Source organism: Conger conger, chromosome 3 (assembly GCF_963514075.1).
Source record: "Conger conger chromosome 3, fConCon1.1, whole genome shotgun sequence".
Classification (NCBI taxonomy): domain Eukaryota; kingdom Metazoa; phylum Chordata; class Actinopteri; order Anguilliformes; family Congridae; genus Conger; species Conger conger.
Window position 1 is genome coordinate 16,650,115 of NC_083762.1, and position 23,965 is coordinate 16,674,079.

General features: G+C 42.3%; 1 protein-coding gene across 1 annotated transcript; it reads left to right on the forward strand.

The window, feature by feature from the left end:
* Nucleotides 1–1,804: 1,804 nt before the first annotated feature.
* LOC133124738 (transcriptional activator protein Pur-alpha-like) lies at nt 1,805–8,137 on the forward strand. The gene has a single exon (XM_061236181.1). The coding sequence runs from the start codon at nt 1,853–1,855 to the stop codon at nt 2,702–2,704; it is 852 nt and encodes a 283-aa protein (XP_061092165.1). The 5' UTR covers nt 1,805–1,852; the 3' UTR covers nt 2,705–8,137.
* Nucleotides 8,138–23,965: the final 15,828 nt, after the last annotated feature.

Below are 23,965 nucleotides of genomic sequence, written 5' to 3' on the forward strand. Positions count from 1 at the left end.
TTGTTATTGTTATTATTATTATTATTATTATTATTATTATTATTATTATACATTGCTCACCACTTAATTTAAAAAATGTTTAACTTCAAGAGAAACAAGCCCAAATATATTACTGTCTGGGGTTAGTTTAATAACGACATGTATATTTGATGGATTCTTTGGAACGTATAAATACCACAACTCGAAGGAAACTGAACACAAGCAATAGAGAACGCGTGGGAGACTGCGCATGCAGTCGAAATGACACGTTCTAATCTATTCTCTTTTCTTTTTTTATCTCATTGGTTAAGATTTCATTGGATGTGCTGACAAGAATCTGTCTTAAATAAGAAAGATTATTTAGCTTTTACTTGTTATACCCTAATGCCATGGTTAAAGGTTACGTGACGGGTATTGCTCTCTCCAGAAACAATGTAACCGCAAAGGTCCTAGAAGTGTTTGATGCAAATTCTCTTGGAAAATTGAGTTAGGCCTACTTGAATAAGAAGATGCATGTCGAACTATTAACGTGCTGCAACTCACCGGGGATCAATAGACGATGATTGCAGAGTCTTTGCTGCTTTATTTAACAAAATTCAACCAATATTTCGTTTTTTTGTGTTTTCTTCTGTTGGTGCCGGGATTGATGATGTTACTTAATAGATGACAGGCGTAAGAAACTGACAAATTAACACAATTAGATTGGCTACTAGAGAGTTGACGGTAAAGAAACGTGTCATACAAGAACAATGACAGGAAATCCAGATTCAGAAATTAAAATTCATCCCCAGTATTTTGTTCTAATCACCTGGATTTTCTCAGTAGCACAATTCTTCAGCCAGGAGGTAACAGTAATTCGGGAATCAGCTGACGGAAGTCATGGGGGGAAGAAACCCATCACACACCTTTCTCCTGGACTCCTGGAATTCCAACCTCTGTACAAGAATAATCCACTGCAACCACTTCCATTAGTCAGGCGTACAAAAACAGAAATCGATTTTATACCTTTAAATAAAGAACATGGGTCACGTGACGTCAAAAAAGGCCTTAGATTGAATATCTACAATCTTATTTTCGAAGCGCGGAGTGAAACTTGAAGACAATCGTGTCAAAGACAAATTAATGTACCTTAATAACGTGGCACGTGGACGAGGCTAACATTAGATTTTATCTGACTTTTAAGATTAGCCTGTTAGCCTATGTGTTGGGGGCAGATATCCGATGGGTTTCCAGATAGACAAGCAAAACTACATTTTTATTGATTGATTAGATAGCACTGCTATCAGCATATATGATGACCATTATTATTATTATTTACAATCAATATTATTGATGCAGATATTAGTATTATAATGGTTGTTATTATTATTATTATTATTATTATTATTATTATTATTATTATTATTATTACTATTATTATTTGTTGTTGGTGGTGCAGCTTTTGTTGCTATTGTTGTACAATAGGCAAATCGCTGTTTTGCCAATGGTAAAAGGATTGAGTATAACAAATACCAATTATTTTCAATCCATGTTTTATTTTATTTTTTCATTTTATATTAAAAAACGAGGTAGCCTACTGTTGAAACAGTCTATACAGGCTACACTGAAGTCGATACATGCTTGCATATCGGCTTTCCTCGTGATTTATTTCATGGAATATGGTGCAAAGCTGTAAGATTCACGCTGAGAAACGTTGACGCATAACCGCTCGATTTTTGTGGCCTTGCAGATAGCAGGTGAGCCGCTCTCAAGTTCTGTTTTTCTTCTTGCGTCTCTCTGCAGATCTCGCGAGAGCTGCGGCGTGGCTGGCTGGCAGTAGGTTTGCTTACAGGAGGCAGAGGGAGAGAAGGCAGGCAGGCGGGCAGGACGCATCATGGCGGACAGAGACAGTGGAAGCGAGCAGGGAGGAGCGGTCACAGGCCTGGGCGCCGGTTCCTTACACCCAGTGACCGGAGGGGCGGGTGCGGCTTCCGGACTGCAGCATGAGACCCAGGAGCTCGCGTCGAAACGGGTTGACATCCAGAATAAGCGATTCTACCTGGACGTTAAGCAAAACGCAAAGGGCCGCTTCCTGAAGATAGCCGAGGTCGGGGCCGGAGGAAATAAAAGCCGTCTCACTCTCTCCATGTCCGTAGCTGTGGAATTCCGAGATTACCTGGGAGACTTCATCGAACATTATGCCCAGTTGGGGCCTAGTAATCCGGACATAGTGCAGGACGAGCCCCGGCGGGCGCTGAAGAGCGAGTTTCTGGTGCGAGAGAATCGGAAGTACTACATGGATCTGAAAGAGAACCAGAGAGGGCGGTTTTTGAGGATTCGGCAGACTGTAAACCGGGGGCCCGGACTGGGATCCACACAAGGCCAGACTATCGCTCTTCCTGCACAGGGACTTATTGAGTTTCGCGATGCTTTGGCGAAACTAATCGACGACTACGGAGTGGAGGACGAGCCAGCCGACTTACCGGAGGGCACTTCATTGACTGTGGACAACAAGCGGTTCTTCTTCGACGTGGGATCGAATAAGTACGGCGTCTTCATGAGGGTCAGCGAAGTGAAGCCGACGTACCGTAACTCCATCACGGTACCGTACAAGGTCTGGTCCAAATTCGGGAGCACCTTCTGTAAATATGCGGAGGATATGAAAAAGATCCAAGAGAGGCAGAGGGAGAGAAGGGTGTGCGAGCTCCAGGAGGAGCTGCACGGCGATGACGGCGAGGAGGATTGATACACTACAGAGGTTAAAAAAGTTATAATTAAAAACGTTACTGTAAACCGAAAGAAACGTAGAATTAAACTGTAACTGTTTAACTCCAAGGGAGCGCCACCGGAAACCCTCACGAACTGACAGTTAAGACTTGATGTCACTCATCGCTGGATGTTTACCTACTTACCCACCATTAAACAGTAAGCAGCTGCTAAAACAGAGTAATAACATTATATATGAACTATTTCCTACTTGATTAAAATTATAAAGAAAGGAGCGTTTATTTCCCTAATTAACCAAGAACTTTTATACTCGATCGAGCTATTCAAAAATTGGTGCAATGTTCAAATTGAAATATTGCCCGAAATGTACGAGGAGCAAGTCCTTTCGTGTGAGCTAATATTCGAATTCAGCACAAAGAAGATATTTTGGAACACCTTTTCTAACCAAAACGTTAAACCTTTTTGAAAGAGGTTACCAGTATACTTGCCACCCCTTTTACCTGTGAGTAGATATGTGTATATACTATATATATGAGGGCTAGGCATGTTGTCGGAGTTTTATTTAAATGTTATGCAGCCGTTCGTAGAGTTCAAGGTAAATAGATCAATGACAGAAGCGCTCTGTGTTACAGTATGCATAGCTTCCGAATCCCACAGGTATTCAACTGGTCAGTACATATGATATATCAACATGAAATACATTTAAACTTTAAACCGCATACTTTTAAAATAATTTCACCATTTTATTGTTTTTTGTTTGTTTTGTTTGCCTTTTATTTTAAATGAAAATGTCAGAGTATGAGGGGTGTTTGTGTCGGCTCGTCATGCACTGTGTATAAACGTGTTTGTTGTTTTGATACGCTAGTCAGTGACAGCATGCAGTAACGTCAGGGCCCAATGAACTACCACCAACGCTTTGTTGATAGAATTGTCAAAATTAGAACTATTATTGTCCATATGGAACCCTGTAAGATATTGTCCACTGAAATTCTGGCCAGCGTGCATTTGACATGATTTTGTGAATCAGATTTAAACCCTCGTGAAATACTCACGTTTTCTGTGGGGAAATTTTAAAACAAAAAAACGTGAAACGCCACGACACAATTTAGGTCCGAGAGAGTCAAGGCAGCACTTAGAAAGCAGTCACACGCATGTGAGCTGTACGGAGCATCCTCTACAACGACCTGGTGCCTTATACACTTTGCACGTTTACATGCTGGTTTGACGATTTGGGTCGCCGTTTGTTTTTTGTTTGGGTACTACCTCGTTCGCCACCCGCACAACTTGGGGCGGACGGTGTTTACTGGATGTTAAAAAAAAAAAAAAAAAAAAAAACCCAAAGAAAGACAAGCTTTTGTTAACGTTTTGTTTTATTTTTGTTTTGTTTTATTTTCCTCTTTCATTTCCCCCTTCGTGAAAAGCGGAAAAATACATTTCCCAGTTGTTGCTTAAAGATATAACCTTCACGAAAACGTGATTTGAAGGCCTAGCCTTCAGGCACGGTGTGTGCAAGGGGGGCAAGTATGCAGTGGACTTGGTCCAGAGAAATTAACGTTTATATAGCCCTTGGTGTTGCTTCCTGTATATAGACCGGTGGCAAGGGCACTATATACATTTTGTAAAGTTGCAAAAGATCTCAATAGGGTAATTCATTACCACGTTTCATGTAATTTAAAGTTTGTTTTTATTTAACCCCCTCCCACCCTCTCCCAGTGTATCTCCAGCTTCATCTTGCTCACAATGGTCACTTTCAGAGATACATTTCATTATTGTGTGCAATATTGTACGTGCCAATGGTGGCAATATGTATTCGGATTAAATATAATATTAATATCTGGAAGCATGAGGATGAATCCTAAATTGTTTTTGTTCTCTAAGGAAGTGAAGCCTTTACCTGTCTTTATGTTTGAATTAAAAATAAAAATAAAAATAAAAAGCCAAGATTTTAAGAGTGTGCCCTGTTACAGCAGTGGGTGAAGTATGTTCCCATAATCCTTGGCAGTGGCTTGTCTGGCCTTTAGGGGGCAGTGTGCGAGTACGGTGCAGCTCTGCCTCTCCTCGCCCCTGCAAGGGACCCTGTTCGAAATCGTGGTGTGCCTCGCGTTGGAAACGGGCCCCTTCTGGACCACACGCAAGGTTCTATGGGTGTTGCTGCGTCAACTCGCAGTGTACAAGAAAGGGCTAAGTCCCTGCTAGCCCAGTTATCGCTCTTGGCGAGACCCTTATGTTCGTTTTGTGCTCCTCCTTCTGAGGGCTAAGGTACCAGTTTTAGTTCCCCTTGAGGTCACGTCTACCAGCACAAAGCTTCCTGTCTGGGGAAAGCCTCTGACCATGTATTCCAGTCCCAAAAGAATGTCTTATTTCCAACACGTTTTGACTGTGAGAGTTCACGGTCCTCTGTAAGTGACTCCCTCGACAGTGCGCTGCAGTAGCTGCGGCTTACCACTAGGGGAGGATAAAACGCAGCCGAGTATTCACAGCCTTTTGAACGGTGCCTGTTCAGCTGTTTTTCGCGTCTAGCCGATTGCCGTGCATTTCAGAAGGATTGCTAATTGGATCATTTGGCTCATTCTTGCATACTATATGATTTGAAGTACATTGCATACAGTTTAATAGTCATTCTGTAATGAAAATATATATTCTTTTTTTTTCCCCCACCCCACCAAATTCTCTCACCCCATGTTCTGTTCTGAACGGGATATGGTCCATGAATGTGAGAAAAGGGCCAGATAATAGATGGATCTTTTTTAAGCATGTCCTGTATTGGCAGGTAATGGACATGATTTCTAATATGCTTCATTTCTTCTTCTTCTTTTTTTTTTTTGAAGAGTGCATAGGTTAATCATTTATTATCATTTGTGACACGGTCACAGAGGACCAACTAAAGCTTACCGCTGCGCCGAAGCTATCCGTGGGTTCGTGTTTGTAAACTGCAGCGACGTCACTCCCAGCCCAGCGCTGTTGCTATGGGAATGACGTGTGCATGGGTTTCTGAGCGAGGCGTGTTGCGCGTTAGCCGGTTTCTGGGTGAAGTGTGTGCGCTCGGTGCACGTGTTTCCTGGATAGAGATGTGTGTGTGTGTGTGTGTGTGTGTGTGTGTGTGTCTATACAGCACTTACGGTTTAGCATTTCCTCGGGCTGGCTATACGGCCGAATGAGACATTAGTGCAAGTGTGGGCAGTTGTGCTCTTGGAGGGCTGAAGTGTATGCAGGTTTTTTGTTCCAACAATTAGCCTACCCCAGCTCAGTTGGCTAGTTAGATGTATCCAATGCAACAACAGCGTTTTGGAGATTAGCATTGTCATTGTAAAATGATTCATGCTGAGACGCAGGAACCGCAATCAACTGCCGTGCAAGAAATGTAGCTAAAATATTAGCTCGAGTCGGGTGAATTAAAGCGGAAGTTGACCTGAAAATCCAAGATATGGTCCAACCCTGTAGGGCGGAGATCATCACTGTCCTTGAGGGCCAAGAACAGCCTTTACCTGGCAGTCAGGTGTGAAGACAGGCTGGCCAATCAGCAGCACTAATTGTTCAGTTAACTACCCAGAGAAAAAAAAAAAAACCAGGGCTTGATTTGGATTTGAGGGCCAGATTTAATGATTCCCACTGTAGTAGCGCCAGTGGCTTTGTGGCTCTTGTCGGTGAGTCTTTGTGAGGTCCGCCCTCTTCGTGAAGTCGACTTGCTAGCTGACCCGTATCTCCGCTGCACTAAATTTTCACTTTTCCAGAGCGCGTTCAAGGGGACGTTCGATTCCATGTCGAATCTGGGAGCGCCTTTATCCGCGAGGCTAAGGTCCTCACGTGTGCTTTCTAATTTCGTTTCATTTAACGGGCAGGGGGATTGAGTCGGATATCGACGTTATCATTTGTAACAATCAGACATTTTAAAATATCCTTGGTTGAATGTGTGTCACCCCCCCGGTTCAAGGATGGCTATTTGGGTTTCCCTTTCACCCATGTCATTTCATCCGGATTTATTTTATTATTAATATTGTGTTCTTATTGTTATTTCTTCTTGTTATTAAATCTGACTGTTGAAGATTCTGAGGCACTAGAGGCGTGCAGACTGATGCGTTTTCTGACTCTGTGCTGTGCTTTTGAACAGTGATACTCAGACTACCCAGAGCCACGTGTGACCTTCCAATTACTCCATAGCTGTCTTTCACAGGGGCCAAAAGACACACACACGCGCACGGTCATAATTCCTTTCCCTTGAGAGACCTGCGTGTGTGTGCGCATATATTGTGCAGTCGTCAGTAAGGTTGGACCACTGTCAGTGTTCATATTGTGAACCAACAGCACTGGAACATGGAATCCTGTCGTTGGCATGGAGACAGAAGATCTATGCATCTCACATAGCCGGTGATGTCAACGCAGTCTTCGGCAGCCATTTTCACAGCGCTTTTAGAGATCGCTTTATGGCACCTGTTTTAAATGTATCCATAGGCGACGGCTTAGCAGTATTGCAATTAGACTAACTTTGACTGCTACATTACAAATGTATGCATTCCCTAGTAATTCCAATTGGTTATAGTCTTTTCGGTGATCTGACATGACATTTTGGAACCAGTCAGTTAGCGGTCAGTAGAATGTTCCGGCACAAGGAAGCATGTTTTACCTCGTGAACCACAACTGCAGCCTAAATCATGCTAACAGAAGAAAAAAAAAAAAAACATACCGCAAAGCCTAAAAACCACACAACCCCTCGCTTAGCCAGCTATAGCCTTTCATTAACATTATTCATTTTATATTTAACGGCCAGTGTTCCCTGCCATGGTCTACACCTCGCTGTTTTACACACTGCTTTCTGGGGAAACTCTAGGCTCCTCCCCCCCCCCCCCCCCCCCCCCCGCGCACAGTGTCACTTCCTGTGCACGGTGTCTGTTCCGCAGCGGCCCGGGCGCTCAGTCGTAATAAAGGTCAGTCGACTCGGCACAGGAGTGCTTCAACTTCGCTCTTCCTTTCCCGGCAAAAACCGGCCACAGAATTCACCCAGTCGCTCTTTTAGACGGGGGGGGGGGGGTCACCTTTCCTCCGATAATCGGCCTAATCGAGTTTGAACGCCGTCTCTCCCCGTTTCCCCCGGAAAGATTAGCCCAGACCGCTGCAGCTGTGCTCTGGGTTTGGCATAAGGTCACCTGTTTCCCTGCCTAGTGACAGTGCAGACTAACCTCCGTTCCCCGGCTCGTGATTGGCCGCGCTGTGAGGCAGCGACACTTCCCGGTTTTCGCTCTCCCGCGGCTGTGATGAAGTGGTCTCATATCGCCAGCAGTGCTGTGTAGTTCAGACTACCTCAGGTGCTGGCTAAGTGGGATTGTCGAAAAAGGGCCTGGACACAGCAGGGGGGGGAAAAAGTCATATTTCTAGATTTCTTCTCGATCTGGCCGCTGTTGTAAATGTGCAATCTGAGAATAGCAGCAAAAAAAAAAAAAAAAAAAAAAAACTGGCAGTATCTGAGAGTGTGACAAAGATGAGGAAACCAGAGTTCAGTTTTTACTATTTTTACAATACAATTTTACAACCGATTTCACTGCAAAGCAAAAAACCTTACTGGCCATCTGTACTGCTTCTTTTTTTTGGGGGGGGGGGGGGGGGTGTTGGATGGGGTGTATGGGGTACACGCATATCAAATCTGGCTCTTAATTTCTTTGAAGTCTGAGTGTCAATGTTCGAACAGAGTTTAAAATACGTGTGGCATCTGGGGGAAAGTTTTCCTCGTGGACTGACATGCTCAGCCAATCACAGCTCTGTGGGCGGGTCTCGTTTCAAACTTTTTCCTTTTGTTTTTCTGGAAACAAAATGGTATCTTTCGATAATACTTTAAGGAGACCTGTATCCCTGGCAACCTCAACCTTCCTGCTGATTGGAGATGAGCTCGCTACCTGCATGAAAGATGCAAATGAGATGGGGTGGGGTGGGGTGGGGTGGGGAGGGCGGGAGGGGGGGGGGGCTACCTTTAATCACAAACAGCTCTGTTGTGGGCACAAAAGAAGCAAGCTGTTGGTAAACAGGGGAAAAAAAGGAAATACAAATGACACTTTCTTGCCCTTCGTCTGAAGGGGCTGTACACAGATTGTAGAATAGTAGTTCTTTGTCTGAATAATCCTGTTTTAATGTGTTATGCTGCCTGGCTCAATGAGAAGAATTATAACAGATGTTTAACAAATGTAGACCTATTGTTTCTTAACTATTGTCACTTTAAAAGGTGCTACTGTTTCTTTGGTGCTGTGTTGCAGTTGGGTTTTTGTAAACAGCTGAAGATGACCTGTTAATATAAAGGATTATATATATATATATAATATAAAACCTTCATACGCACGTCTTTGTGCCGTCTTCTTGTGCCTTCTAAAGGCCAATTCCAGAGTAACGAGTGGTTGAAAATTTATGAAGATATATCACACAACTGTTACGGAATAATCTAGAACAACACTTCCAAAACCGATCGTAGAGAGTACGAACACCACACAGAAGTATCCGACCGTAAGCGTAGGCTTGCCATCATTAACCCTTCACCCGCCGGGCCTTTGAGTCTGTTAACGGAACGCATTCGTTTCCCGATGCAAACGATACGACGACGTCGGGCGACACAGGCCAACAAAAGGCAAGTCTATTAGCGCAACAGTACCGCTCTGTCCACTGTTCACTGGACCAAGAACGGTATTAGCCAGGTCCGAATGGCGCTGTTGCTCACATGGCTAACTCCGGCGGGTGCGTTCACGTTCACTCTCATTACAAGTGGCTCCGGGGTGTGAATGGCGTCGGCTGAAACGAAATTAACGCACCGTCTACGACCGACGCGGCCACAAACTTAAGCTAACAATCATTGTGGCGCGGGGACGGGTGGGGACGGATGCTAAAGCTAACGCAGAAGCTGCTGCTACCCTTAGCAACGGAAGCCCGCTCTTACGCTGGAGGGCCAGGGGCGGGCATGCCACAGTCCTGCGTATTTTTTATGTTTACCATTAAAGGTGAAAAAAAAAAATCTAATCCAGAAGGCCATGAGTTATGTGGTCACTTGTTTAACGGCCATTTTCCAGTTACGTAATTTAAGGGTCAGAGGAGAGGGGGGGATGAGGAGACCAAAGCAATCTACCACACTCCAATAACAAGTTTCAGTTGGTATCCCATAAATAGCGAGAGGTTGGCAAACTGAATCGGTCAGTCTGACTCTCTGGGACGGTGCAGACCCAACTGGAGATGGAGTCTGCGGGCTCATTCCGATCGCTCCTGTTCACTTCCTTTCCTCGCTTCCTTTCCTTGCTTCCTTCACTTCACCCAAGGATGGGGATGCAAGGAAAGGACGTGAGGATGGAGGAAATCGAGGAAACGAGTATCAGGCAAAATTGGCCGTCCTTGCTCAGTCAAGCATCAGCTTGAAGCCGCATCAATTGCAGACGAGGCAGATGGGGAGAGTTGGAGTCACAGGTCAGTTACAGACGAGGCAGATGGGGAGAGTTGGAGTCACATGTCGCTCATTTAAACGTCTCACTTCCACAAAGGATTTGCTTCCTTGCTCAAACATCCTTCCGGAGCCTTGTAGCTCCTAGCTCCTAGCTCCTTTGAGGAGCATTTACGGGTTGGAGTGTCCTTAAAGATGGCGGACCTCAACAAAATAAAGCGATTGGAATGAGTCTCAACTCTATACACTGACCATGGGTCAGTTCTGTTTTCCCACATGGTGGCTGATGATTGGATTATGATCAGCTAAACTGGGAATAAGTGTGGATTGCTAATCCTGGAGGTCAGGGGTTATGGGTGGAAGTTGGAAGTCCGTGAAAGATAGGCGTTCTGTGCTCAGCCATTTTAAATTGGAGCGCTGAACAGACCAAGTCTCCAGGTGATGTATGAACCCAAATGGCAGTGGATTCTGTGCCAAACCGTTCACATGCAGAACTGTGTAGTACAGTGCATCATGGGACACATGGCTCATGGCACAAGGAGAATACTGACCTATCCTGACACAGCGTGTACCAGCTCTTTCCCCTCTCCTTTTAAGAATCACCTTGGAAGTCTCGTGACCTCTGACCTAAGGTGCGATAGTTTCTGTTCATACGCGTTGTTCACCTTTATGAACAAATCAAAAAGTATACTGGAAAAAAAACAAAAAAACATAATATTGTAGTTATTTTTTCCTTAGTATTTTATACTCACAGAGAGAGTTGAAACAGGTGGATAAATACTTGCACTTTAATATATTAAGAAAATACTGCATATTATTTTTGATAGGGGATCTTACATTCGAACTATAGAAACTACTTTCCAGGCTTTGTGTCAGTACTGTTGGACAGGAATATATCAAGCTCTTCTACTTTCTGAAGTGTGTTCTGTCTGTGTTCTGGAAGGTTTATTAAAGTAACTTGCATGATGTAGTAACAGTGTTCCAACTGTAATTATTTTTAGTTGGCAAAAAAAGAAACATTGTCAGACTAAAACTGTGATGATAAATCATGTATTCATGCTTTACTTCAGTCATCCATTCTAAAGCACTTCTCGATGATTATTGCCTTTCCCAAAATGAATATGGTGCTCAAATTGGCTTAGAAACATCCCTTCCGTCTTCACCAATACCTTCATCCTTCCGTCTGTGTGTTCCTTGCTGTTTTCTGTGTTTTCACAGCCTTATTAAATTTTCTTTAAAACTTTGACGGTACCAAGTGTGTTTTTGTAAATAGTTTTTAAGTTTCAAGGCATTTTTTTCGTCTGAAAATGACTAATAATTGCAATAAAAAGTTCATTTCACCCTCAGACTCTTGTCTCTTGATGAATATCTGGGAAGAAGCACTGAATAATGAGCACACATTCACATGTGATTTTTAACCCTAGAAGGTGTGAGGTCACAAACGTGATTAGAATGTTCTGAGAACACTGACCTAGAATTTTGAAGAAAAAAAAAAAAAAAAACATTCAAAAGAATGTACTCTTCAAAGGGATAAATGTCCTCCAGTCGCACGCTAACCTCCCAATGAAGAGACGGTCAGGATTCGATACCAAACCACACAGCCCATCCATATACTGGGACAGTCTGTATTGTATACCTAACCACACAGCCCATCCATATACTGGGACAGTCTGTATTGTATACCTAACCACACAGCCCATCCATATACTGGGACAGTCTGTATTATATACCTAACCACACAGCCCTTCCATACACTGGGACGGTCAGGATTATATACCTAACCACACAGCCCTTCCATACACTGGTACAGTCTGGATTATATACCTAACCACACAGCCCATCCATATACTGGGACAGTCTGTATTATATACCTAACCACACAGCCCTTCCATACACTGGGACAGTCAGGATTATATACCTAACCACACAGCCCTTCCATACACTGGGACAGTCAGGATTATATACCTAACCACACAGCCCTTCCATACACTGGTACAGTCTGGATTATATACCTAACCACACAGCCCTTCCATACACTGGTACAGTCTGGATTATATACCTAACCACACAGCCCTTCCATACACTGGGACAGTCAGGATTATATACCTAACCACACAGCCCTTCCATACACTGGTACAGTCTGGATTATATACCTAACCACACAGCCCTTCCATACACTGGTACAGTCTGGATTATATACCTAACCACACAGCCCTTCCATACACTGGGACAGTCAGGATTATATACCTAACCACACAGCCCTTCCATACACTGGTACAGTCTGGATTATATACCTAACCACACAGCCCTTCCATACACTGGGACAGTCAGGATTATATACCTAACCACACAGCCCTTCCATACACTGATACAGTCTGGATTATATACCTAACCACACAGCCCTTCCATACACTGGTACAGTCTGGATTATATACCTAACCACACAGCCCTTCCATACACTGGGACAGTCTGTATTATATACCTAACCACACAGCCCTTCCATACACTGGGACAGTCTGGATTATATACCTAACCACACAGCCCTTCCATACACTGGTACAGTCTGGATTATATACCTAACCACACAGCCCTTCCATACACTGGTACAGTCTGGATTCGATACCTAACCATACAGCCCATCCATATACTGGGACAGTCCGTATTATATACCTAACCACACAGCCCATCCATATACTGGGACAGTCTGTATTATATACCTAACCACACAGCCCTTCCATACACTGGGACAGTCAGGATTATATACCTAACCACACAGCCCTTCCATACACTGGGACAGTCAGGATTATATACCTAACCACACAGCCCTTCCATACACTGGTACAGTCTGGATTATATACCTAACCACACAGCCCTTCCATACACTGGTACAGTCTGGATTATATACCTAACCACACAGCCCTTCCATACACTGGGACAGTCAGGATTATATACCTAACCACACAGCCCTTCCATACACTGGTACAGTCTGGATTATATACCTAACCACACAGCCCTTCCATACACTGGTACAGTCTGGATTATATACCTAACCACACAGCCCTTCCATACACTGGGACAGTCAGGATTATATACCTAACCACACAGCCCTTCCATACACTGGTACAGTCTGGATTATATACCTAATCACACAGCCCTTCCATACACTGGGACAGTCAGGATTATATACTTAACCACACAGCCCTTCCATACACTGGTACAGTCTGGATTATATACCTAACCACACAGCCCATCCATATACTGCGACAGTCTGTATTATATAGCTAACCACACAGCCCAGCCACACACTGGCACAATCCAGATTCTATACCAAATGACACGGCCAATTCGCACATTGGTACAGTCAGGATTCCAAACCAAACTGCTAAACTGCACATTGGTACAGTTAGGATTCTAAATCAAACCACACAGCCCATCCACACACTGGTAGCATTCAAATTCGATACCAAACCACGCAAGCCCATCCACACACTGGCAGTCCAGATTCTATAGCAAACCACAGAGCCCAGCCACACACTGGCCCAGTCTGGATTGTATACCAATCCACACAGCACATCCGCACACTGGTACAGTCTGGATTCTACATCAAACCACACAGCCCATCAACACACTGGTACAGTTTGGAGTCTATACCAAACCACACAGCCCATCCATACACTGGCACAATCCAGATTCTATACCAAACCACACAGCCAATTCGCACATTGGTACAGTTAGGATTCTAAATCAAACCACACAGCCCATCCACACACTGGTAGCATTCAAATTCGATACCAAACCACACAGCCCAGCCACACACTGGCAGTCTGAATTCTATACCAAACCACACAGCCCAGCCACACACTGGTACAGTCAGGATTCCAAACCAAACTGCTAAACTACACATTGGTACAGTTTGGATTCTAAATCAAACCACACAGCCCATCCACACACTGGTATCATTCAAATTCGATACCAAACCAAACAGCCCATCCCACACACTGGCACAGTCTGGATTCTATACCAAACACAGCTAAGGCTACCCTCAGGAAGTCTAATCAAACACAACCCCAACAATACAGCCAAGCTCTCACGTTTAGAAACACCGCATTAGGAATATGACATCAACCACACAGCCCTTCCATACACTGGGACAGTCAGGATTATATACCTAACCACACAGCCCTTCCATACACTGGTACAGTCTGGATTATATACCTAACCACACAGCCCTTCCATACACTGGTACAGTCTGGATTATATACCTAACCACACAGCCCTTCCATACACTGGGACAGTCAGGATTATATACCTAACCACACAGCCCTTCCATACACTGGTACAGTCTGGATTATATACCTAATCACACAGCCCTTCCATACACTGGGACAGTCAGGATTATATACTTAACCACACAGCCCTTCCATACACTGGTACAGTCTGGATTATATACCTAACCACACAGCCCATCCATATACTGCGACAGTCTGTATTATATAGCTAACCACACAGCCCAGCCACACACTGGCACAATCCAGATTCTATACCAAATGACACGGCCAATTCGCACATTGGTACAGTCAGGATTCCAAACCAAACTGCTAAACTGCACATTGGTACAGTTAGGATTCTAAATCAAACCACACAGCCCATCCACACACTGGTAGCATTCAAATTCGATACCAAACCACGCAAGCCCATCCACACACTGGCAGTCCAGATTCTATAGCAAACCACAGAGCCCAGCCACACACTGGCCCAGTCTGGATTGTATACCAATCCACACAGCACATCCGCACACTGGTACAGTCTGGATTCTACATCAAACCACACAGCCCATCAACACACTGGTACAGTTTGGAGTCTATACCAAACCACACAGCCCATCCATACACTGGCACAATCCAGATTCTATACCAAACCACACAGCCAATTCGCACATTGGTACAGTTAGGATTCTAAATCAAACCACACAGCCCATCCACACACTGGTAGCATTCAAATTCGATACCAAACCACACAGCCCAGCCACACACTGGCAGTCTGAATTCTATACCAAACCACACAGCCCAGCCACACACTGGTACAGTCAGGATTCCAAACCAAACTGCTAAACTACACATTGGTACAGTTTGGATTCTAAATCAAACCACACAGCCCATCCACACACTGGTATCATTCAAATTCGATACCAAACCAAACAGCCCATCCCACACACTGGCACAGTCTGGATTCTATACCAAACACAGCTAAGGCTACCCTCAGGAAGTCTAATCAAACACAACCCCAACAATACAGCCAAGCTCTCACGTTTAGAAACACCGCATTAGGAATATGACATCAACAGGTCCTTTTATTTTTGGAAGCCACAGTAGTCCACTGAGGATTCAGACCCTTCCAAGTTCTTTTGGGGAAACAGGAACTCTTTACACTCAGAAAGGGGATGTGTTAATATCCAACACATTTTTGTGTCAGTTACTACTTTTCTGTTGACCAATTTATATTACACTGTGAACATAAAATGTGTCGTCCAGCATTGGGGTGTCTTAAAAAGTGACGATATTATTAGTTCAAATTCAAATTTATTAATGAATAACCCCTAGAGATGAGCCTTCTCGTTTTCGAGGGGGTCCAAAAGTTAAGTTAGTTGATTTTAACACATATTTTAGCCTGGTATTTAGTGGGCAAGGTGTATTTGATTGCTTACAGTTGGGCAACGGAGTCCAGTTAGGATATCATTTTCAGAGTAGACCACTTCTCATAGACCCAGAGAATTACAAATCGGTAGGGGTCCAGGAACATGCCCCTTGAAAGATTTTTTTTTCAAAAGCTGTGAAATGACCATTTCTGGTGAATACTAAGGGGGAAATACATCAGACTACCGATTAGCATGACTCAATCACAGCATGAAATCCCCATCTGTATTATATTATCTTATTTTTCTCATCCTCACCTGTTTTATGGGGGTAGGTGGGTGGTATTTAGCCTGTTCTGGAACACCTCTACGACCCCCCCCCCCCCCCCCCCCAAAAAAAAAAGAATTGCACACCCTTGCTTCATATACAGTACTGTGCAGAAGTTTTAGGCAGCTATGAAAAAATGCTGTAAAATTGCTTTCAAAAATAGAAAGTTTATTTTTATCAATTAACAAAATGCATGAACAGAAGAATTGAATGAACAGAAAAAAAATCTAAATCAAATCACTATTTTGAAGGAACTCAGCAGGTAGGTTGTTCCAAACAACTTGGAGAACTTGCCACAGTTCTTCTGTGGATTTAGGCAGCCTCAAATGCTTCTGTTTCTTCATGTAATCACAGAGAGACTCGATTAAGTTGAGATTAGGGCTCTGTGGGGGCTATACCAACATTTCCAGGACTCCTTGTTGTTCTTTGCGCTGAAGATAGTTCTTAAAGACATTGGCTGCATGTTTCGGGTCGTTGTCCTGCTGCAGAATAAATTTGGGGCCAATCAGATGCCTCCCTGATGGTATTGCATGATGGATAAGTCTGGGTACTCTGGTTTCCTCCCACAGTCCAAAGACATGCAGGTTAGACTGATTGGAGAGTCTAAATTGCCCGTAGGTATGAGTGTGTGAGTGAATGGTGTGTGTGCCCTGCGATGGACTGGCAACCTGTCCAGGGTGTATTCCTGCCTTTCGCCCAATGTATGCTGGGATAGGCTCCAGCCCCCCTGTGACCCTGATCAGGATAAGCGGGTTAAGATAATGGATGGATGGATGGATAAGTATCTGCCTGTACTTCTCAGCATTGAGGACACTATTCATTCTGACCAAATCCCCAACTCCATTTGCAGAAATGCAGCCCCAAACTTGCAAGGAACCCCCACCATACCTCACTGTTGCCTGTAGACACTCATTCTTGTACTGCTCTCCAGCCCTTCGGCGAACAAACTGCCTTCTGCTACAGCCAAATATTTCAAATTTTGACTCATCAAATCTGCACCCTAGTTCCTGTGTTTTCGTGCATTGTTGAATCTTGCCATGGTGTATGACTTCTGACACTTCTAAACTGTCTTCAGCAACCTCACCTTGGAAGCAGAGTTTGGCTGTTCCTCACCCAGTTTTAAGCCTCCTACACAGCTGTTTCTGTTTCAGTTAATGATTGCGTTTCAACCTACATATTAAATTGATTATCATTAGCTCTTGTTTGGTATAATTGGTTAATCACACACCTGACTATATGCCTACAAAATCCCTGACTTTGTGAAAGTGTACCTATAAGAACTGATGCTGGTTTGGCAAAGGGTGGTCACACCAAATATTGATTTGACTTAGATTTTCCCTTTTTTTGATGTTCACTCACTTTGCATTTTGTTAATTGATAAAAATAAACTATTAGCATTTCTATTTCGGAAAGCATTCTACCTTTACAGCATTTTTTCACACCTGCCTAAAACCTTTGCACAGTACTGTATATTTTCACTCTTGGGGAAGGTACACTGGAACAGCGTGAAACCAAAGTAAGGAAAATGTGCACTTGGCCCCAGTGCCATTGTGTGAGGAGGATACTCGAGCAGAAGGTGAGTCACCAACTTACTGTGCAGTTTTTCTTGTTTTATGTGTCATAAGTAAACTTAACACTTAAACTTCAAAAAGCAAGTATACATATTACTTCCAACAGACCAGCATTATTTTCCTCCCTGTCAACCTATCATGTTGTCCCTGAATTTGTAATGCTTTTGTAACATATCCCTATAAAGTTATAATCAGACTATACAGGCCCCATATATAGCGGAGATGCACTAGTGTAGTATGTGCAGTAATCCAAACATAATATAATCACAGCTACTTTACAGATACATTAGGCTTAGAATTGATGAGCGGCCATTTTGTGAAAGGAGTGATTCATGTTAGTGTTTGAATAATACAGCTAGTTAGTACAGTCTCCCCTCAATAAAGTGTGTCAGTAAAGCGCAGAAAATTATTTTAATCCGAAACAATTAAATATTTAGCTCAGGTCTACTTGCAACTCCTAAGGTTGCAGGTTTGAAACCCCGAACAATGCCATTGTACCCTCGAGCAATCTACTTAACCTGCATTAACTGCATACAGTAAACAGACTGTATGTAAAAGACTACAATGTTAAGTTGCTCAGGTAGCCTGTAACCTAGTAGCTAAGGGACATGACCCGGAAGGTTGGTGGTTCAAGCCCCGGTGTAGCCATGATAAGATCAGTACAGCTGCTGGAGCCTTAACCCCACATTGTACCAGTGGCAATTGTCCCCTGCTTAGTCTAATCAACTATAAGTCACTTTGAATAAAAGCGCCAGCTTAATAAAACATTATAAGTGTCTGCTTAATGTTTTCTAGACCACAAACTGCATCTTTGTTCTCCCTTTCCTGACAGGCGCAGCTGCCGTAACATAATCTGATGATGTCACAATTGCTTTTCACTTTCACTACCCTTTTTTGTGTTGGTGTCCATGATGTCATAGCAGCAATGTGACATCGGCTCATCCCACTATTACTTTTGGGCTAACTACTAACAGCCATTCATTTCAGAGTCCTCTTTTTAGCTAGTATGAGGCAGTAAAAAAGATCCCTGCTGCTGGTAAATTAACTAACAGTTTTGTACAGCATGTACAAGGTCCACTTAGGGGAGCCTTACACAAGATTACTCCCATCTCTGATTGCCACCAATGCACATACACACACACTTCCACACACACGTGGACATACACACACACGTCTGCACACATGTGCACGTACACACACACGTCTGCACGCACGTGCACATACACACACACACACACACACACACACACGTCCGCGCACGTGCACATACACACACACACACACACACACACGTCCGCACACGTGGACATACACACACACATGTCCGCACACACGTGCACATACACACACACACACTTACTTCTTGATAGTGCACCCTTTGGTAGAGTAACCTAAATGGCAGTCATCGATTACCATCCAGATAAATTGCTCCCATTAATATCTATCCATAGCGAATATAGATGAATTACATGTCAGATCACATCAGAGATATGTTTGTTACTTTGCACAGGCTAACAAATTTGTAACTCTTACACGTTTAATCTCCTTAATGTTTTAATCTTCTAGCCCTCTTGTTGTACTCTATATTTTAATCTATGACTGTCACATTTTGATTTGTATGCTTTAGTTGCTTAACTTATCTATATGTACACTCAGTGAGCACTTTATTAGGTAGACCTGTGCACCAGCTTGTTAATGCAAATATTTAATCAGCCAATCATGAGGCAGCAACTAAGGAAATGTAACGTACAACTTTGTTGCAAGCCTTGTGAGGCAGCTCCACCACAACCAGCAAGAAAGTGCAATTTGATTTAATTTAAAATATATTAATATTGAATTCAACTGTTGATCTATCGATTATTAATTTCTGAATAGTGGAGAAGGGGTAGGATTAAATAAGCTTATGCTTCTTCCTACTCCTTTTCGGACATGTTAGGTTAATATTGTTCTTCTTGGTTTATTTTATTTTATTGTTGTTAATACTATTTTCTTTTTGATTTTGTCTTGCTATCTTAATCCTTGTATTTTCACATGTTCGAAATAAAGCTTTCATTCATTCATTCAAAGTCCAAACTGTCCTGGCTCCACAGTGGTGGACTGAACTTTCAAAAGTGGTCATCTTTACACACCTATTAAGACAGCATCGTGGTTCCCTGTACAATCCCCACCCAAAAGCATTCATTCCTGTTCATTCATTTAGGTTATGTTATTTTATTTATGGGAGACAGACAGGTGTGTCGCTAATGCTAATATTAATTTGGCGAGTGCATTCCTGCTCCGCCTGTGTTTAAAGTGGCTCTGGATAAAAGCATCTGCTAAATGGATGTCATTTTAATGTAATGTAATGGGGAGTATCTGAGGAAACGATGGCAGAATAATTGGACTCATTCCTGTTGTACCAATTTAGGTTATGTTATTTTTTTATGGTTTTATTTTGTCTAGTTGTATGTTTATCTCATTAGGGGCTTGTTATGGATGTAGTTTATACAAAATCTAGATGCGTACTTTGGCACTTGGTTATCAGTTAAATAGCAGTGGTGCTTCAGTGATGTTGTATCTTTCCTGGTTAGTCTGAGAATGTTGTTAAGCACAGCAGCTCATAATAATTAGGTTAATGTACCTCTGTTTCTTTTATATTGAGCTCTGGATAAGAGGTCTCGCTGGTGTAAAATATAGCTTTAATGACCAGCTTGAAATGACCAGCTACCATCTGTTTCAAAACATAGCTTGAGCTGGACAATGTTGAGTATGGAGCTGGTCTGAACCGGTCAACCAGCTACCAGCTGTTTATCTTAAGATGTTTTTTTTTTTTTTTTTTTGTTCTATTGACGCAATTTCTGCCTTACCTGACGTCGAATCGAATTTATATCCATTCAAATGAATACATATGCGGTTGCGAGAACAGGAATTCACGTATTGGATCTAAATTATCTAAAGTTCTACATGTCAATCTGTTTCTATAACCCTAATTGGTTGGCATGAAAAGAAAACTGACAAAACAATTTATCCGTGTTATTAAAAACACCAAGGAAATATCTAGATCTCTATGGTAAGGAATAATTTTGCTTGCTTCTCGCAGCAGAATAAAAATATTCGAGATTGGGAATTTATGAGAATCTTACATTAAGCAAGCCTACATACTTTCGCATGGACAAATTCGTTCTCTTCACTTGAAAAAAATTAAACTGTGCACTTAAAAAATGCACAGTGATAGGATATTTGCCTAATAATCTTTTTCAGGACAGTACAAATTTACCTGCAGCAGTCTTCCCAACTCGAATGAGCACTTTTGTCTGTGGTCTGATCGTGAATCCGTTGCGTAAATTACGAATATCACTTACAGGCTTAAGGACGTTATAAAATCGCCCGACGAGACGTTTTGCCAAGTCCAACCCATCCATGCCCAATACAGACCCAGACATTGGCAGAATAAAGTGTAAGCAGAGTCAATAAATCGACACAGCAAGATACTCAGTAAATACAACCAGTTACTTAGCAATGGACCGTGAAAATTGACCGTTGATTACAAGCTCGCCGAAGCGTTGCAGAAACAATTGCAGAATGCCCATTGGAGTTTTCAAAATAAAAGCGCAGGTTACTCAGGTTGAACACGCGAATTTGATAGTTAGTAGCCTACACTTTAACCTCCTGAGACCCAGAAGACAAAAAGCAACAGTATGAAAACATTTTTTTACATAATACAAGTGTCTTGGGTGACAAAAATATGTTGCAGGGAAAATATTTTCAGAAATATATTTCATTTATTCCCTTATGTTCAGAGAAATACTTTAGAGAGCTCAGGGAAGCCAAAATATAATGTCCTCATTTGAGGGCGCAGGAGGCTAAAATACTTCCATTGAAGTAGGCTAATGGTAAGAACTGACGACCTGTTTATAAATTATGAAGAAAAACAAACTTTGACCCGCAGCACTTTCTTTCCTGAGACAACCATGACACATATTAAATACAAAAAGTGTCCAACGCAGACCAATTGAAGAAGATTAAGTATGACAAACATGACGTACATGGGACTTTGGCAGAATATCAGGCAGATAAAATATTTGCACAGAGCTTACTTGACCGTCTGTCTAAAAATGTGCTGACACAGAGGCAGTGGAGAAGACAGACCGCTTTTTAAAAAAGCTGGTAGCTAATGAATATGGTTAAAAATGTTTCCTCGACCCTTGTAAAGTGGTTCAACGTCACACTTTACGATTAGGGATTACATTCCACGTCTAAATGCTGCCACACTGTGGAATATAAAATTATTACATGCTCCAACAGACGGGGGAAAAAAACATTAAAGATTGTTCCTGCGTTTGTCAGTCTTGTATTAGTATCCCAAATCCAAGTGATGTAACCTCTCAATCCCCCGAAAAGACAATGCTTTCCAACCGTCCGTCTTGGAAAAACCCCAAGAAAAGTCGACGTCCGAGAAATTAGAAACATGTGTGGTTATGAGAAGGGACGAGATTTTTGTACTGTGTTTTTAATTTATATATATATATATTTTTTAGTTAGTTCAGTTAGCTGGCTTTTCAGATCCACAAATGAGTGTGAAATCCATAACAAGCTGTCAACGTCAGCTTGATGATGTCAGGCAAACGGATGATGTTAGGCAAAAGTCAAAAGTAGTATAGAAGTAAAAAATACAGAAGCGTCGGCATGAAGTTACATAATGTGGAGGTTAACAAAGATACATAATCAGAATTACCTCAGACACAGAACAGAACAATGGCCTCCGAGTCAGTACAAAATTGTGGTTTTGTGACATTTAATTGGTTAGACACCGTTCCTGTGGGTATTCGCACAGCCGGCTATGGCTTTTTCAGCCAAATTATCAGGGCAGATTTCACATTCTTGGGCGCATGCTAAAAAAAATTCTATTTTTACTTTTCTAAGTCTGCAGTGTCAGCTTCATAAAAAAACATGTAAATTGAGTTATAATTGTTACAAACTCGGAGCAAAAATGGCCATATATTGTGCTCATTATATAATAATATTATTCGTGGTTATTTCTTGCACGTCTTTCACGAACTCCAAAATAATTTGAGGGAAATGGACCTTTACGAAGATGTTTGATGATGGTCTGTACAATAACGGCAAAAATAACATTATTGTCTTTGAGTTGCTTCCTGTTGCTTGCTGGACGTTAAATGGAAAAGGAAACGAATGGATGATTGTGCATTTCTAACTAGTGTCTGAAACGCCAACATATTAACCCGCCACCTTCTCCGTCAGCAGTGCAGTTCTTCTCAGAAAGGGGTTGTTCATAGCTTCCATCAAAGGGATCCCTGACCCAAGAAAAGGTTAAAAACCGCTCGCCTAGAGTATCCCGCACTGTGTCGCTGAGTGTGCATCCCAAGGGTCTTTTCTCCAACAAGTCCTAATAAGCTATTTCACGCTTGATCAAGTTCTGTCTGATAGTAGAACAAGCCCGTCGGTTCTCTCCTTACTTTCTCTGCGGCTGCCAGACGTGCGAGCTCTGTGGTAACAGCTCAACACACCGTCAGTGATACTGGGCGAGTTTATGCCTGCCAGATTGAGCCAATAGCGTTCCAGCGTCTCCTTTTCCGCAACTGTCACAGGAGGGCACAGGTCAAAGGTTACAGGTGATGTCATCTTGGGAACTGGTCAGGTTTTTATCATTCTGTCCTCAAGTGCTTTGTTTTTTTTATTTTCACACAGAACCTTTTTTGAGATATGAAACCATACCTAACTTTATGTTTATGTACATACACTAATTATGTTCTGAAATAGCCTGTTTTTATTTTGACAATGAATCCGGTTTGAGATATTAAACCAGACCTATTGCAGATCATGCCAAACCTTTATGTTTATAGACATATAATCCAAAGTAATCAAACAAACCCACAGCATTTATAAAAAGCACCTTTATAAAGTAATTTCACTAATAACCAGTAAAAGCAGTCTTTACACTTTTATCCTAACAATAAATAAATGAATATTGGTTCAAATATGACCAAATGAAACAAAGTGCATTTATATCTTTATGTATATAAAAACAGTCCTAGGGCAAACCCACATAAGGTCAATTCCTTCATTGGAAAAAAACGAACACCAAAACCGAATGTCACAATCCTATATTAAAGAGCACTCATCTATCTAAAATATTTGGGAAATCAAGGCCGGCAGTCCAGCCAGAACAACATGGAAGTAACTTTGAGAATAGGAAAGCTGTCATTACGAACGTATTAAAAAAGTTTTCACATTGATTTTTTTTATTCCATTTGAGAAAAGTCAGGTGAGATACAGGAAACAGCACTTCCGTGGGTCCTTTCGCATACCCTGGGTTGTGTAAAAATAAAAAATAATAATTCAAAAGT